The sequence below is a fragment of the Haliaeetus leucocephalus genome, unplaced genomic scaffold (genome assembly GCF_000737465.1).
Source record: "Haliaeetus leucocephalus isolate CR32 unplaced genomic scaffold, Haliaeetus_leucocephalus-4.0 Scaffold173, whole genome shotgun sequence".
Classification (NCBI taxonomy): Eukaryota; Metazoa; Chordata; class Aves; order Accipitriformes; family Accipitridae; genus Haliaeetus; species Haliaeetus leucocephalus.
The window spans coordinates 14,553,189-14,569,778 of NW_010972609.1; the positions used below are offsets into that span (position 1 = coordinate 14,553,189).

The window sequence follows — 16,590 nt, forward strand, 5'->3', positions numbered from 1 at the left end:
TTAATCCCTTTGCTTTTCAGTTTGTAAAGAGTTCTGGTAAAATCAAGTACAGATATAATATGTTTAGAAAGACTGGAAAATATACTTAAAGGCAATACAAAACAAACCCCAAACAAAAGACAACCCCAAAGTGAAGCTTTAAGAATTTTCTGAAGTGAGCATAGCAACTGCTGTACTTGCCAAGCTGACGAGTTTTCATGTGGCAGAAATTTCCAAAAGTACTTGCAGATGAGTTCTACCTTACTATTGAACATCAGACTTGCATGAGTTAGCCTTTAAATTTTAGGGCCTGAATCAACTCTCTCCACACTTTAGGCTGCGCTGCATCAACCTAAAGTTGCTTTCTGTAGGTGTGCCATGTCTCTTCTTTACTTGTGGGAACACACTGTGGGAATATGAGAACTTTTTTCTCATACAGTGAGGGGAAGAGATAAAATTGAATTGCTATGCCAGGTTAAGTAAAGCAGCTAGCTTCTGATAATACATCAGAAAAATGCACACACAGAATGTGGCTGCAAGTTTGTTCAATTATTTTCAAACAAAACTGCACTGAAAAAAGGAGCAGATCATGGTGTCTTTCATCCAAACCACGAGCAGAGTCGTGAATGACGAAACTAATGCGGCAATCTCTTAATCTAATTCAAATTGTCGCACAGAAGTTAAAAGTGGTAAAACCAGGAAATGTGCAGTGAAATGTCTGTAGGAGAACAAACTGGGAAAACAGAATTGACTGCAGGTCTGTGGATGGTATCTATAAATGCCTATACTTTTCCAAATGGGAAACCCAGAAGTTTTGTAAAGATACTTACTGCTTTGTATTCTTTCTTTCAGGCACTGAGGATTGCAGCTCAAACAATGTAACTGCAGAAACAGGAACCAGTAGTAATGATAATTTATTAGTAAACTCTGCAAGTGGGAACAAAACCTATGGAGGTGGAAGATCGACCAGGGATGTGTCACTATCTGACAGGGCAATAGGTGATCGGAACAATGTAACACGTAAGTGGTTTGGAACGTGACTGGGATGTGAATCTTCAGGGTGTTCTGTGCTTTTATACTGCATTAGCATTTTAAGCCTGAACTCTAGTCCAGAGTGCAAAGAGCATTGCAGGGGTGCAGATCCAACTGCTTTACTGGAGTAGAGAATGAGCCAAAGAACTATATTTGCACAGCTGACTGGGAGTTCAGTTTAATGCTGTGATTGGCACGTGGCCTTGAAATAGTTTTATCACTGTTAGGCTTGGGCTCCCTTCTCTGCTTATTATGGCTTTTTAGGTTGCAGCTGCAGCAGTCCAAACATACTGTGACATACAGCTTTGAAATCAGCTGTACTCTGTTACATATGTAAGTACTCTACCTAGTATAGAGGGAGCTGTATCAAGTGTCTACAGGAGAGGTATGTGAATCTTGCAGCTAGAAAGGCTCATCTCTTTGGGATAGCCAGCTTAGGAAAAATAACACCAGGTTATGTATTCCGGTCTCTCTCAGCACCCTGCATGAAGTTGACAGCTGAGGCAGGTAATCACTGCTGCACCTAGGCAGTTTTATTCCTCGAGAAGAAGTGAACCTTGAGGAATTAGAGTAGATTGCAGAGCTAGCAAGTGTGCCTTGCAACATATAAGGATGTCTTGTTTATTTTCCCAGGCTGATCACTGTTTTACAGAGACCTGTTATTTGGGTACAGCAGGGAGAAGACTCCTTTTATGTGTTTGTCAGCAAATAGTGTTGCAGGCTAAAAGATGTTGGTTTTTTTTTCCTTGCCTTTCACAGAGCCCATCCCCATTCTTGCTCTCAAGGCAGAATATGTTGGTGCTGAGAATATCAGCTTAACATGGGCAGTGAGCAACGCTGCTTCCAACTCCTACACATACAGGATGGAGGTTGCAAGTGGTACTTCTGTTAGGAACCTGACATCCAATGTCACCAAAGCCGAAATTACAGAGTTAACCCCTGGGACATTGTATAATTTCACAGTATTTGCAATAGCGAATGACGATGAGACAGAAGGAGAAGGAGTGTCCATAAGGCTGTATACAAGTAAGTCACAGTTTCTTGCAGCCCTATTTCTGGTGGACTGTATTTTGCTGTGCAGCTCAGGGCTTTGCCTACCTATGCGAGGATTGTAATTCAATACTATTGTCTGTAGACATGATGTTTTACTCGTGGAGCCTGATCTGGGCTGTATGCAAAGGATGGGATGTTAGTGTGCAGTAGAAACATAGCCCTGATGTTTTTGTTTTATTTTTAATTATCTTCCTTCCCCACGTTCCCCTCCATCCATGTCTCTTTCCTGCCCACCTCTCTGGATTCCCAAGGGAAGCCCTGGGAGATCTGTCAGAGTGTGATGGCCTGTGCTTCTGCTTTGGAGCGTCACAGGGAGATGAATCGCACTCAGAATGACCTTTCTTCAGTTCTCTCTTACCTGTCCATTGATGCAGAAGCCTCCAGGAGCATCTGGTGGTGGTGTCGGGGTGTTCCTGCACTCTGAACAAGGGGTGATGTGAAGACAGTGAAGCAGTGGTGTGCCTGTGTTTCTTCTGTCCCTGTATGTGAGCAGATGTTCTTGCAGGTTGACAGATTGTTGTGTTGCCTTTTACAGAGCCCAGCCCAGTTCTTGATCTCAAAGCAGAATATGTTGGTGTGACTTCTGTCAACTTAACATGGATGGTGAATGATGCTACTTCCAACTCCTACACGTACAGGATAGAGGTTATGAGCGGTACCTCTGTTAGAAACCTGACGTCCAATGTCACCGAAGTCGAAATTACTGAGTTAATCCCTGGGATATTGTATGATTTCAGAGTATTTGCAGTAGCAGCTGATGGTCAGACGGAAGGAGAAGGATTGTCAATAAGTCTGTATACAAGTAAGTCACAGCTTCTTGCAGCCCTTTTCTGCTGCGCAGCTCAGAGCTTTGCCTACCTGCCTGAGGGCTGTTGCGTGTAGGCGTGATGTTTTAATCCTGGAGCCTAATCTGGGTGGTCTACTAAGTATGGGGTCTTAATGTGTGGAAGAAACATACCCCTGCTTTAAAAAAAAAAAAAAAAAAGGCAAAACCAGCCAAACAAAACCCACCTTCCTTCCCCTCCATCCTTATCTCCTCATATGGGAGTTGTCTCACTAAGTACTTGTGGCAAGAAGTTAACTAGGAAAGGTGCCCTCCTAGAATTGCTATTTGTGAGTAGAGAAGGACTCATGGGAGATGGGATGTCTTGGCCACAATGATCATTAAATTGTTGAGTTTAAAATTTTCAGTGTAATGAGAAAAAAATAGCAGAGTTGCTACCCTGGACTTCAAGAGAGGAAATTCTAAGCTATTCAGGGAGCTACTTGACAGGGTACCCTGAGAATCTGATTTTGAGGTCTTAGGATTCCATGAATGCTGGTCAGTTTTTAAGAACCACCTTTTAGAAGCACAGGAACAGGCAATTCTGCTGTGTTGAAAGTCAAGCAAGCAGGCCAGACAACTAGCTTGGCAGAGCAGGGAACTCCTTGTGGAGGTCAAGAGGAAAAAGAAATTGTATGATCTCTGGAAGCGAGCTCAGGCTTCATAGGAAGATTATAGAGCTGTCATTCATACATGCAGGGAGAGGACATGAAAGGCCAAAGCTCAGTTAGAGTTGAAACTGGCCAGTATTGTGTTAGACAACAAGAAAGGCTTTTTTAAGTGCATTAATAGCAAGAGGAGGTCTAAAGAAAACACTGCACGAATACTTGTTGAAGATAGTCATCTGACTAACGGGGATGAATAAAAAGTGGAGCCATTCAATGCATTTTTTGTTTCAGTCCCTTGGGTTGCTCAGTCCCCTGAGTTCCTGAGTTGGAGGACCACGAGTGTGGGGAACAGTGACTTTCCATTTGTGGACACTGAAATTGTAAGGGACCAGCTGTATCAGCTGAATGTTCACAAGTCCATGGGGCCTGATGGGGTTCATCCCAGAGTAACGAGGGAGCTAGCGGATGTTACGGCAGGACCCCTCTCGATCATCTACCAAAGGTCTTGGGAGTCTGGAGAGGTCCCTGCTGGCTGGAAGTTAGCCAATGTTACTCCAGTTTACAAGAAGGGTGTGAGGGAAGACCCAGGAAACTACAGACCTGTTAGTCTAACCTCAGTTCCTGGAAAAATTACAGAGAAGATCATACTGGGTACTACTGAAAGACATTTAAGGAATAGCGCAATCATCGGGCACAGTCAACATGGGTTCACAAAGGGAAAGTCCTGTTTAACTAATTTTATATTCTTCTATGATAAGGTCACCTGCCTAGTGGATGAAGGGAAGGCAGTGGATGTAGTTTTCCTGGATTTTAGTAAGGCTGTTGATACTGTCCCTCACAGCATCCTTCTGGACAAGTTGTCCAACTGTGGGATGAACGGGTTCCTGGTGCACTGGGTGAAGAACTGGCTGAATAGCATGGCTCAAAGGGTTGTAGTGAATGGGGCTACATCTGGCTGGCGACTGGCCACCAGCAGTGTTCCTCAGGGTTCAATCCTAGGGCCAGTGCTGTTCAATATATTCATCAACGATCTGGATGCAGGAGTTGAATGCACCATTAGCAGGTTTGCTGTTGATGCCAAGATGGGAGGTGCTGTTGATTCTCTTGAGGGACAGAAGGCCTTACAGAGGGATCTAGATAGAATGAAGCATTGGGCAATGGTTAATGGGATGAAATTTAACATGTCCAAATGCCAGATTCTGCACCTGGGATGGAGTAACACCAGGCACAAGTATGAATTGGGAGTGGAGTGGCTGGAGAGCAGCCCTGCAGAAAGGGATCTGGGGGTGCTGGTTGACAGCAGGCTCAGTACAAGTCAGCAGTGAGCCCTGGCAGCCAAGAGGGCAAACGGCATCCTGGGGTGCATCAAACACAGGATAACCAACTGGTCAAAAGAGGTGATTATCCCGCTGTATTCAGCATTGGTGCGGGCTCACCTTGAATACCGTGTGCAGTGCCGGGCCCCACAATTTAAGAAGGATGTGAAGGTCCTTGAATGCGTCCAGAGGAGGGCAACAAAGCTGGTGAAAGGGCTGGAAGGCATGTCTTATGAGGAGTAGCTAAGGACTTTGGGTTTGTCTAGATTGGAGAAGAGGAGGCTGAGGGGTGACCTCATTGCTCTCTGCGGCTTCCTGAGGTGGGGAAGTGGAGAGAGAGGTGCTGATCTCTTCTTCGTGGGATCCGGTGACAGAACATATGGGAATGGTTCAAAGCTACGCTGGGGAGGTTTAGGCTTGACATTAGGAAGCATTTCTTTACTGGGATGGTGGTAAAACACTGGAACAGGCTTCCTAGAGTGGTGTTCGATGATGCCCCAAGCCTGTCAGTGTTTTATTGAGGGCATGGTCCAAATGCCTCTTATATGCTTTAACTTTTGGTCAACCCTGAAGTGGTAAAGGCAGTTGGACTAGATGATCATTGTATGTCCCTTCCAACTGAAATATTCTAGTCTAGTCTGTCTCTTTCCTGCCCACCTCTCTGGATTCCCAAGGGAAGCCCTGGGAGATCTGTCGGAGTGTGATGGCCTGTGCTTCTGCTTTGGAGCGTCACAGGGAGATGAATCACACTCAGAATGACCTTTCTTCAGTTCTCTCTTACCTGTCCATTGATGCAGAAGCCTCCAGGAGCATCTGGTGGTGGTGTCGGGGTGTTCCTGCACTCTGAACAAGGGGTGATGTGAAGACAGTGAAGCAGTGGTGTGCCTGTATGTGAGCAGATGTTCTTGCAGGTTGACAGATTGTTGTGTTGCCTTTTACAGAGCCCAGCCCAGTTCTTGATCTCAAAGCAGAATATGTTGGTGTGACTTCTGTCAACTTAACATGGATGGTGAATGATGCTACTTCCAACTCCTACACGTACAGGATAGAGGTTGGAAATGGTACTTCTATTAGCAACCTGACGTCCAGTGTCACCAAAGCAGAAATTACCGAGCTAATCCCTGGGACAATGTACAATTTCACAGTATTTGCAGTAGCAGCTGATGGTCAGATGGAAGGAGAAGGAGTGTCAATAAGTCTGTATACAAGTGAGTCACAGTTGCTTGCACACGTGTTCCTGGTGGTCTGTATTTTGCTGTGCAGCTCATGGCTCTGCCTACCTGCCTGAGGGTTGTAATTTTAATACTGTTGCAGGCAGAGGTGATGTTTTGGTCCTGGAGATGGCCAATCTGCCAAGCATGGGAGTTAAAGTGCAGAAGCAGCATTGCACTTATAGAAAGCTGTTGGTGAAATTTGTCCCCAAGACTGGCAATGCAGAGAAGAGATTTCCCACCCCACCGCCCCCCCCAAGGACTTCCCCTAAATTTGGGAAAAGGGGTTGCATTCATTTCCTAGAGGATGGAGGCCTCATACTCTTATTTTAAGGGGGTCCCACACAGAGCATATTGTGCCAGGGGAACTTTTGTAATTTGAGGGCCCGTGGCTGCCATCGGGCTGCAGCAGGAGAGAGAGATTTAGGCAGCACTAGTTCAGGAGAACTGCTTTGGCCATCCAGCACTTTGCTGTGTTGAGTATCAAAGGTCTTGACATGTGGTGTTGGAAGGACCTTTTTGGAGCTGGCCTGCAAGGCTGTAGCCCAGCCTGGTCATTCCACAGGGTGTATTTGAAAGAGAAGAGATGCCTGTTCTTGTCATTTGTGTTGTCCTGAAATGTACCTGTATGTGTGCTACTGCCTTTCCAGTCGATTTCCAAATGTCTTGCCTGTGTTGCCTGACTGTAATGGCTAGTTGCCCTGTTTTGAAGATGCACAGAGAATAGGGTGCTGGAAAGAGGGGTTTTGGAGATGGTCTCTCTGCCATGGGAGTGGGCACACAGGGCATGAGGGTTGGAGAAGCAGCAGGGTGCCTGGGTCATCACCTCTGTTCCTTCTCCAGTGATATTTGATGTTCTTTACTTTTTGCTGTGCAGAGATGCACCACCATTTTCCTTCCACTCCATTCTTCTCTCCTTCCTGCCCACCTCTCCAGATTGCCAGGGGAAACCCCGGGAGTGCTGGCACCATGGTGAACTTGTGCTCCTGCTTTTGAACATGAAAAGAAGATGAATCACACTTGAGATGCCTCTTTCTCATTTTTCTGTTACCCAGCCATTGATGCAAAAACTTCCAGGAGCATCTGGTGGTGGTGTCGGGGTGCTCCTGCACTCTGATCAAGGAGTGATGTGAAGACAGTGAAGCAGTGGTGTGCCTGTGTTTCTTCTGTCCCTGTATGTGAGCAGATGTTCTTGCAGTCTGACAGACTGTTGTTTTGTCTTTCACAGAGCCCAGCCCGGTCCATGATCTCAAGGCAGACTATGTTGGTACTGAGAATGTCAGCTTAACATGGGCAGTGAACAACACTGCTTCCAACTCCTACACGTACAGGATAGAGGTTGTGAGCGGTACCTCTGTTAGGAACCTGACATCGAATGTTACCAAAGCAGAAATTACCGAGCTAATCCCTGGGACATTGTATGATTTCACAGTATTTGCAGTAGCGGCTGATGGTCAGACGGAAGGAGAAGGATTGTCAATAAGTCTGTATACAAGTAAGTCACAGCTTCTTGCAGCTCTGTTCCTGGTTGTCTGTATTTTGCTGTGCAGCACAGGGTTCTGCCCACCTGCCTGAGGGTTGAAATACAATATTGTTCCAGGCAGAAGTGCTGTACATGGCCTACCCGCAGTCAGTGATGTTAATGTGTGGAAGGGGGTTTTCTGGGGGATTTTGTTGCCTTCTCCTCTATGTGGATGAGGCCCTTGGCCCGTATTCTGAAGGGCTCCCACAGAGAGTGCGTTGTGCCTGGGCAACTTCCCCCTTTGGAGGGGTCCATGGCTGCAGCTGGGCTGTGGGCAGCGCTGTGCTGTGTGGCTCTCAGCCACGCTGCTCTGCTCAGCTTGTCAGCAAAGAGAAGAAGGTTGAGGTACTCCTGTGTTCCTGTTCTTTTCCCATGGAGCACAGATGATACTTCTTCTAACTACATGTACAGGATAGAGATCCAAAGTCATGGTTCCTCCTCTAGAAACCAGACATCCAGTGTCACCAGAGCTGTTATTACAGACATAAACCCTGGAACCTTCTATAATTTCACTGTATTTGTAGGAGTGGCTGACAGTGTTACTGAAGGAAAATAAATATTTATAAAGTGCAGTAGAAATAAGTCCCAGTCACTCACATCTATCTTTTAACTAAATCTGTTTCTTCTGGTACACAATTCTGCTTCTCCTTAGTTTCTTAAAATAATAGCCCTTTTTATTAAAAATAATAAAAATAATTTAATCCATGAGTCTCTTACCCCAGTATTTGGAAGTACTAAATACTTCTTTATCAAAAGAGGAAATAAATTTGCCATGTGTTACAATTGTAGAAGTTACAAGAGCTTTGGTCTTGAAGGCCCAAGTTTTATAAGATGTTTAGTTTAGAGGGACCTTTCTTCTCAGTGTTACTGCTACATCAACTTCGTAAATATCTTTTTATATCTGGTCATAAGGTTGCGATTTTTATATTGTGTCCTATAGGACACTCATACAAACTGACATGCTGTAGTTGCTGCTCTTAAGGATGACTACTGCTGTGCTCTTAACGCACAGAGCTTATATTTGTTTTCTTATTTCTTGGCCACTAAGAGTTTTATGTAATTATACAGGGAGTTAGCATCAATCTACATACTACTCTAAAAATGTTCTTAGAGTAGTACGTTCAGTGGTTGAACAGTATTTTGAAAACTTAGCTGACTTGACAGATACTCAACCTAAATTTTCTTGATAAACCTGTCTGCAGAGGAGTTAGAGAGCACAGAAGAGGTCTGTGTACTTCGTGTGCTAAATACTTCTCTTCCTTATAGGGTAGCAAGTCCCTGTAGGCAGTAGCTTCATCTTTTGTAAAACTTCAGGGTTCTTTTCCACTTTTAAAATGTTTATACACAGAACTTGCGAATAGACAGCTTTTTCTATTTACTGCAATACTTGAATACTTGATTTCTCCCTCCTCTTTTATTTTTTTTTTTTTTTTTTTTTTTTCAGTTCCTGCCTTAGTGAATTCATTTCAGTGTGAACCAGTGGCCAAGCAGTCTTCTCTAATGCTGAAATGGGAATGCCCTTCTGGTAACAATTCTGGCTTCAGAATTAAAATATTTAATGGTACATGGGCAAAAGAAGAACGGACTCCATCCTGCACGAGGGAAGGCTCAGAGGAAACCTTCAGAACAGCATCTTTAGACTATTTCAGCACCTATACTGTTACTATTGCAACTCTTTCAAATAGTTCTGAAAGCCCTTCAGTGCAGAAAATGTGTAATACAAGCATTACTGGTAAGCTTTAAGATTTGAGAATGAAAGATATTCATAGGACCAAAATATTAACTTCGTGATTGCAGAATACCAAACTTGATATGCAGTACATTATCAGCCTACAGATTATGAATAAAACACTACATTCATGCAAAGCCTAATGTGACACACAATAAATATGCATTACATGAACAGCATCAGTATTACAGCGTTTCCTTGTTTGGAAAACTTTTCTTTATCAGTACTAAAAAATATTTCTGTTTATAGACCCACCTGCTCCAAGCAAAGCTCCTTTAGTCAAGGAGGTCAGTCACAGCTCATTGTCTGTGGAATTCTCTGATTTTGAGTCAGTGAATGGACCATTAAAAGCCTATGCAGTAATGATCATAACAGAAGAACAAGGTAAGATGTTGATATTATCTTGTAGCTGTGTGAAACAATTTATCAAACAACATTATGTTTTAAACTCTAAATAGGTGTTAAATGGATAGAGAAAAAGCTGACTCGGTATTTTCAATCACCTTTCAAAAATCACGAAGCAAATGCCTCACTTGCTTGAAGTCAGATCCCTCCTTGTTTTCAGAAGGCCACTGTTTTCACTCAGCCTTTTCCAGCCTGACTTATCCTTGTATAAGTCTCCTACATATTGCCACTGTGCTGTTGTCATCTTAATTTGCCACTGGTTTCTGCCACAAGATTGTGTAGTATCCTTTTTTTCTCCCACAGAATAATTTTCAGAGTTACTAATATAAGTAACTTTGGAATGTGGGATGTTTCCCCACTCCCTTCTTCAGCTGGAAGATACCTGCAGTGAGATCTTAAAGGAAGAGAGCTTTCCTTCTGATTTTACTTCAAGCACTTTATTAACTGAGCGAGATGGCATGCAGGTGGAAGGCTTGAAAAGCATTGTCAGCATTACATGCCAAGGGAGGTTGAACGCCATGGAAAGCTAGAGGGTAGTCTATCAAACTCACCTCTTTAAAGCATCAAAACAGAGAAATGTCTTTAATTGGTGGATGTCTAGTGATAAATCATAAAATTAAGGAACTTACCTTCGCAGTGTAGGTTCTAGTCGAACAACTTTTAATTTCTGCCAGTGCGCTGGAGGAATAAAGCAGCTGATGGAGATAGTTTTCCCCATGTGAGATTTGACACTCATGCTTATCCTTTGTCTTAACACTGGAAATTCATCTTGCAGCATTTTGACTGTAGATCTTTCTTCTGTGGTTTTCCATACAACATATGTCCAAGAAATGCCTACGTATATGGATATGTAGTACACCAGTGCAGAAAATTCCTATTTTTCACATCTACGTAGCTGCCCCAGAGTTGCTGATTTGAATGTCAATCTCTTGCATGCAGCAACAGCTCTGCTTGTACCTTCAGCAAGTCCTGTTTAGTCTTGATGAAATTCAGTGTGTTCTTCAGTGTGGGTTTGATTGCAAGGTATTCAAGGAAGAGGAGTTTCAAGATGTGATTGAGAGAAATAAGGAAGGAAGATTGCCTGTATTTATAATATAGTCTGAGTGCTTCGATAGGAACAAAAAACCATCAGTACAGGCAAGCATTACGTCAGCTTTATAGTGTTGAAATAGCATTAAAATGCTTGAAATGTGGTTTTCTGTCTTAAAACAGACATCGTTACCTTTAGGATAGACAGGGGACTTTATTGAATAGTGTAAGCTATGGTGTCTACGGCTGTTTGAGATCTCCTAGGGTGATACCCAAGAGATCCACAAAGAGCTGCAGATATAACCTGGGATGTCCATCCTTTTGGAATGGAAACTAGGGACCAGACAGGACATATAATGTATCTCAGATAGTACTGAACGCCTGTTTCTAGGCAACTGAGTTAATTGCGACCTCAGCTGCTTTTAATGTAACCAAACTAGTGGTTTAGAAGAGCTGTCTTGCACCCTGTTCCTGCACAGTTACAGTTGATGAGAGCTTTGCTGTTGGTGGCTGATCAAACCTTGTCTACACAACTGTAGAAAACTTACTAGAGCTTTTCCACTTTTCAGAGTTCCTGCAAGGCTTCTCCTTTTTAAAGGTGAATTCAATACTATATTTGCTTTTATAAGGAGCTTTTAGCTTTGTAAAGGCAGTCAGTAGAGAGCAATGTATACAAACTTCAGTCAAATGAGCAAGATTCTTCCTCCTCCTGCAGCACTTTGAATATTTATGTCAGTTTGCTCACTTCTTGAGTTGTTGGACAACTGGTAATTTGAGCTTGTTTGTTACCTCTTAGGTCAGATATGCCTCAACTGTATAAGCTGCCTCAGGTTTCTGAGGTTCATCTTCTAACAACAGACACTGTGAAGTGATGCTGTTCTGCAGATGGTGTCCTGTTAGTCACTGTTTGACTGCAGTAGCCTCTTTTTCTCAGTCTTCTGGAAGAGAAACTGTTCTGATCACTGTTTTGTCCAATGCTTGTCTATGTCAAGAAAAGGCAGAAATTAACTCTTTCATCTCTTAGGGTTTCGGTGTGAGACTTCGTGTAAGACACAGCAAGGAAGTATAGTTCAGGACGAGTTTGGTGTCACCCTGAATGAGGCTTGATGCTGTTCGGGTGGCACAACGTTACCAAATACCAGCTGACTTTTTCTACACTGTTTGCACTCTTTACATATGATAATTGATAGAGTACATATGGTTATGACTGACTTGTCTAGTGAAGGCTGTCCACGAGGACACCAGAATCCACCACTAATGTACCTTTACAGAGAAGCTCCACTATACGTGGTAGAAGTAAAACCAAAAGGAGATTAAACCAAGTACAACTGGGGAGCAGGGAGGTAGTTCAGTAGATTGCATTGCAGTACAAGAGACTTCTGAGATTGTCTGTTGCACTCAGCTTTTCATTTCAAGCAGTATTTATGGAGTAATAACTGTGGTTAATGTGACCATCTCAGCCACTGTGCCAATTGATACAAAATCAGTGGATGATATATTCCACATATATCCTTGTTTTTTCCTGAAGGTTGTGGGTCTTTGAAGTCTAAATTGAAGAACACATACAAAGATTTCAAGAAGAAGATGACAGTCACCTATGTAACATATGTCATAGATACAGAGCAGGCAAAATCACCTTCTTTCCATTCTCAGAATGGTACAAATGTCGTTAATGTTGGCAAGGGAAACACAATGTATGGCTACGAAAACGGACCATTGATTCCACTTCATTCATACAGGTATTTATTTCAAACCACTGTTTGGTTAATTTTGCTGCAGTTGGAATCTAAAAGATCATCTAATGAAAAGATTACAGATCTTGCTTAAGGCTGTTAAAACCATGTAATGTACCTGTGGTTTGTTGTTTTGGTTTTTTTTTCTTCTCCCTTATCAACAGGGCAAGTGTTGCAGGTTTCACTAATATAACCTTTACTATGGGCAACATCATTGCGGAAGAAGATAGTTATGTATCATTTTCACCCTGTTCTGAGGCGGTTTTGCTACCCCAGGATCCAGGTATAGTTAATGTCAAGTATAGAACTAGCGGCTTGGCACATACGCAGTGTGCAGAGATTCCTTAATTATGGCAAATTTCATAACAGCAAAACGCACATTGGTTTCTCTGTGATGGACTGTTTCTTTCTAGCTTTGCACTGCTCTGTAAATTTATACCTCGCTAGTTCTGTGGGTGACCTTTTTCCATGTATGACTTCCACTGTGGAAGTAACCAAAAGCTGTGCTACTCATGGCATGCTAAAAGGGATTGGATGGCACAGCAAGACTTTGGAACAGAAACAAGTGGCAAAAAGCAGCTGATGTTCTAACAGTTCTGGTAAGTTGGAAGCAGGTGTATTGGAATGCAAATACTGGTCCTTTGATGCCAATTTTTTGTTTATTTATCATCTTTGATTTATTATTCTTAATGCGCTTTCAATACTGGTGCTGCCAAAGGACCCAGTAAAGAAAAGAAGTTTAGTAGAGCGAAGTGTGCTCTGTCACTTGCGAGGTTCTCTTTTAGCACATTGATCGAGTTAGATCATTACCAAAGAAGTAAATCAGTAATGAGTAATATGTGTTCTCTTTTATCAGGTGTTATTGCTGGAGCCGTTATTGGATGCCTTTTAGCTATATTGGCTGTAGTCACTATAGGGGGTTTCATATTCTGGAGAAAGAGAAGGTAATGTATGTTCATCATTGTATTTGTTGTGATGAGGAACACCAGTATTTCACTTCTGTATCTTTCTACTAAAAAGGCCTCTTTCTGTTTTATACATTTCTGTCACGATGCTTTAAAATACATTCTATTAAAAATCTTGTTTGTATGTTACAGATTAGAGATAATGTATCAAACTAGTTAAATGACTTTGTTCAACTCCATAGTTACAGACTAATAAGTTAAGATTTGTTTTGTTTAGCTCTTCTGAATCCATGCATGCTGATAAAGTAATTCAGTCAGAAGTGAGCAAGCAACACAAATTATTGTGCTAAAAGACATATGTAATTGTATCTTAGATGGTTTTATTTTAAATTATCCATTAATCGTGCTGTTTAATTGCTTGATGGCCTGTCACATGAAACTTCCATTCTGGAGCTTCCAGAAGTTGATGAGTTGCCTAGGGTTTGAGCTGGTCTCTCAGTTTCCAATCTTTTCCAAATAATATGGGACTTAAGAGTTCACAAAGGCTTTGTCCTGTTTCTGGTCATGCAAAGAGTTAGCTGTAGGGCCCTTAGTCCAGTTTTCTTAGTTTCTTTGATTAACTGCTGTTGGTTTTACAAGCATGTCTGATAGCTGTGGACAATAATGAGAAGAGCTTCCTTTAAAGCTAGGAATGCTTATTTTCATTTAACTACCACTTTCAGTACCACTGACACATCACTGTTGAACACTTACTATAGGGATTCTGGGATTAGTAGCAGTTCTCCTGTTACCTAGCGATGCAGATCCCTCAGATGTACTTCTTCCACCAGACTTTGTGCTTTGTGTTCAGGCATTATACTGTGGTTCCAACAGAAAGAAACAGTCCCGTTGCACAGCATCACTGAATGAAGGATGAAGTATTTTATTCTTACTCCAGGTGTAAGGTTTGCCTCAGGAGGTTGTTTTTTTTCACAGAATAAGATGCTTTAAAAGAAATTGTTCTGAACAGGCACAGGAAATAGCTGTTGTCAGAAATCTGATATGCATTCCATTAAATTCTACTGTGAACCTATTGTGTTGTTTTCTTTCGCCTTATAGGAAAGATAAAAGAAATACTGAAGTGTCCTTTTCTCCAATTAAGTAAGTCCATATCCTTTCACACATTGTTTTCTGGGCTTAAGTGATATTTGCAGAACTTACTCTGAATCCTGATACTTGTTTTCTGTACAGTTTGTGTAGAATTTTGCAGTATTAATTCGTCATGGAATTTAAAGACTCCAGCCTGCAGACTAAAAGTAATCACATTGATCGAGACTTTTAGAGCTGCCACAGGGATTGGAGTGCTTGCTTCATGAATCGCTATTAGACACACAAATGGTCCATGTAGTTTTGAAAAACAGGATGTTTGAATGAAATGCAGGCTTCTGCGCACATTGAGGAGACAACCCAAATTGTTGATAAAGTGCACATAGGCAAAATTCTGCACTGTGGCCTGAATTTTCCTTTGCTTTATGACTACTTTGCGCCGAGCCATTAATTTGGATAATGTTGGGATTGTAAAATCTGGCCATGGGAGGGTAACCACAATATATTGGAAGTCACAGGCAGTGCAGTTGAATCACAGTATTGGTTCTTGCACCAGTTCTTGTGCTGATGGAAAGGCATGGCTGGAGCATTCCATGAAGTCCCACCTGTGTAGACTTTGATAGTTGACGTAAAATACATCAGGGAATGGGGCCAAAGTGATGGCAGTACAGAAGCAGCTGACTGCCACCTTCTGTGATATTCTTCTCCTGAAGGATGCACTAATCTCTCCTTGGTTTAACAGATCAGTTAAATACTATGCTTGATATCCTGTCCCCTGTAAAATGCAGTTTTGTGGCTGCTACTAACAGTCATGCTTTCATTCTTAGATTCACATAGTGAAAAATACAGCTGCATGTGTCTAATCAACCTCTTTTTCTTCCCCCCCACCCTCCCCTGAAGAATCAAGAAGTAAGTAAAGCATACTTTCTAACACATGAACTGAATTCATGGTTTATTTACCTAATACTAGTTACCAATACATGGCTTTTCTCATTTTAGATCAAAAATGATTAAGGTAGAGAACTTTGAGTCCTACTTTAAGAAGCAGCAAGCTGACTCCAACTGTGGTTTTGCTGAAGAGTATGAGGTATGTGCCTTCAGTGGAGAGAGCTTCATGATAAATATTTTTGGAAAGGCAAATTAGCTTTCCTATGGAGCATACGGGAGGCTTACTGAAGGGGAAGAGAAGGGACCTTTATTACAGAGATTATTAAGCCTCATGTGTAGCCTTCCCTTCCCTGATTCAGCTTCAAATTTAGTTGAAGCGCATGATAAATACTTCATATCCTGAACTATTATCTCTACCTGTGAGCTTATAGCATGGCCTGCTGATCAGAGCTCTCACCAGAGACAGGATCTCCTGAGTCCCTTCCCTAGTCGCACTACAGAGTTAGCCTAGGGAAAGCTCTTTAACTTCTCTGCACTTTGGGTTTTTTATCTGTTTTTTGTTTTTCTACACAGCAAGACAGGTCTCTCGCTAATATCACTGACTACCTCAGTGCATAGGTGCGATTTGCAAACCGCACCTGTGAATAGCTCAAAGGAGCAGTCAGAAAAATGGCAATTATCATTTGCTTAGTGACCATAAATGTTTTTCTATGAAATGTACTAAAGCTCAATTGTTATAAGGTACAAAAGACAGGAATCAAGTGTCAGTAAGGATTCTGTCTTGTCATGTCTGCTGTTAAAGAATCTGGGTTTTTTTTCATCTCCTTGAAGCTGTTAATTGACTTTCTTCTTTCCAGATCAAATTCTCTCCCTTTGATTGTACTTTGCAGGCTAGTGCTCCACCTTGCCTGCCTCTCAGATTTTGCTTCCTTCAGTCTTTTCATGATGTGTTTGCTCCCTTTCTCCCTGAAATGTCTGCAAAGCTTATGCCAAGTAGTTCACTGCCTTGGGGTCAGAACGGGTGCACCGTTGATGTCAGTGTCACATATTTCTGCAAAACTGTTTCTGGGCTTTTAAAGTCCATCTCTGGGTTTTAAACACGCAACTATTCTTACAAGCTATATTAATCCCTTCTCTATCAGGTTTGCCACTGTCACCCTCCCACTCTGTAAAAGATGATTTCTATCATCTTTTATCCCAGTTTGACATGCTTACTTTTACAGCAAAGTCCAAGAGTGGAGTATTGTTTGTTTCAGTCATGTGTTTCTGTA

The 16,590-nt window shown here is 42.2% G+C and overlaps 1 protein-coding gene across 1 annotated transcript in view; it reads left to right on the top strand.

The window, feature by feature from the left end:
- PTPRJ (protein tyrosine phosphatase, receptor type, J) overlaps positions 1-16,590 on the top strand; it is a 28,961-nt gene that overhangs the window by 7,368 nt on the left and 5,003 nt on the right. Inside the window, exons 3-15 of the mRNA XM_010563935.1 lie at positions 832-999; positions 1,771-2,037; positions 2,600-2,866; positions 5,753-5,843; positions 7,342-7,517; positions 8,989-9,276; positions 9,523-9,657; positions 12,236-12,446; positions 12,605-12,723; positions 13,297-13,384; positions 14,444-14,485; positions 15,332-15,340; positions 15,431-15,518. Of these exons, the coding sequence (XP_010562237.1) occupies positions 832-999; positions 1,771-2,037; positions 2,600-2,866; positions 5,753-5,843; positions 7,342-7,517; positions 8,989-9,276; positions 9,523-9,657; positions 12,236-12,446; positions 12,605-12,723; positions 13,297-13,384; positions 14,444-14,485; positions 15,332-15,340; positions 15,431-15,518 (1,949 nt within the window). The remainder of the gene's footprint in view (positions 1-831; positions 1,000-1,770; positions 2,038-2,599; positions 2,867-5,752; positions 5,844-7,341; positions 7,518-8,988; positions 9,277-9,522; positions 9,658-12,235; positions 12,447-12,604; positions 12,724-13,296; positions 13,385-14,443; positions 14,486-15,331; positions 15,341-15,430; positions 15,519-16,590) is intronic.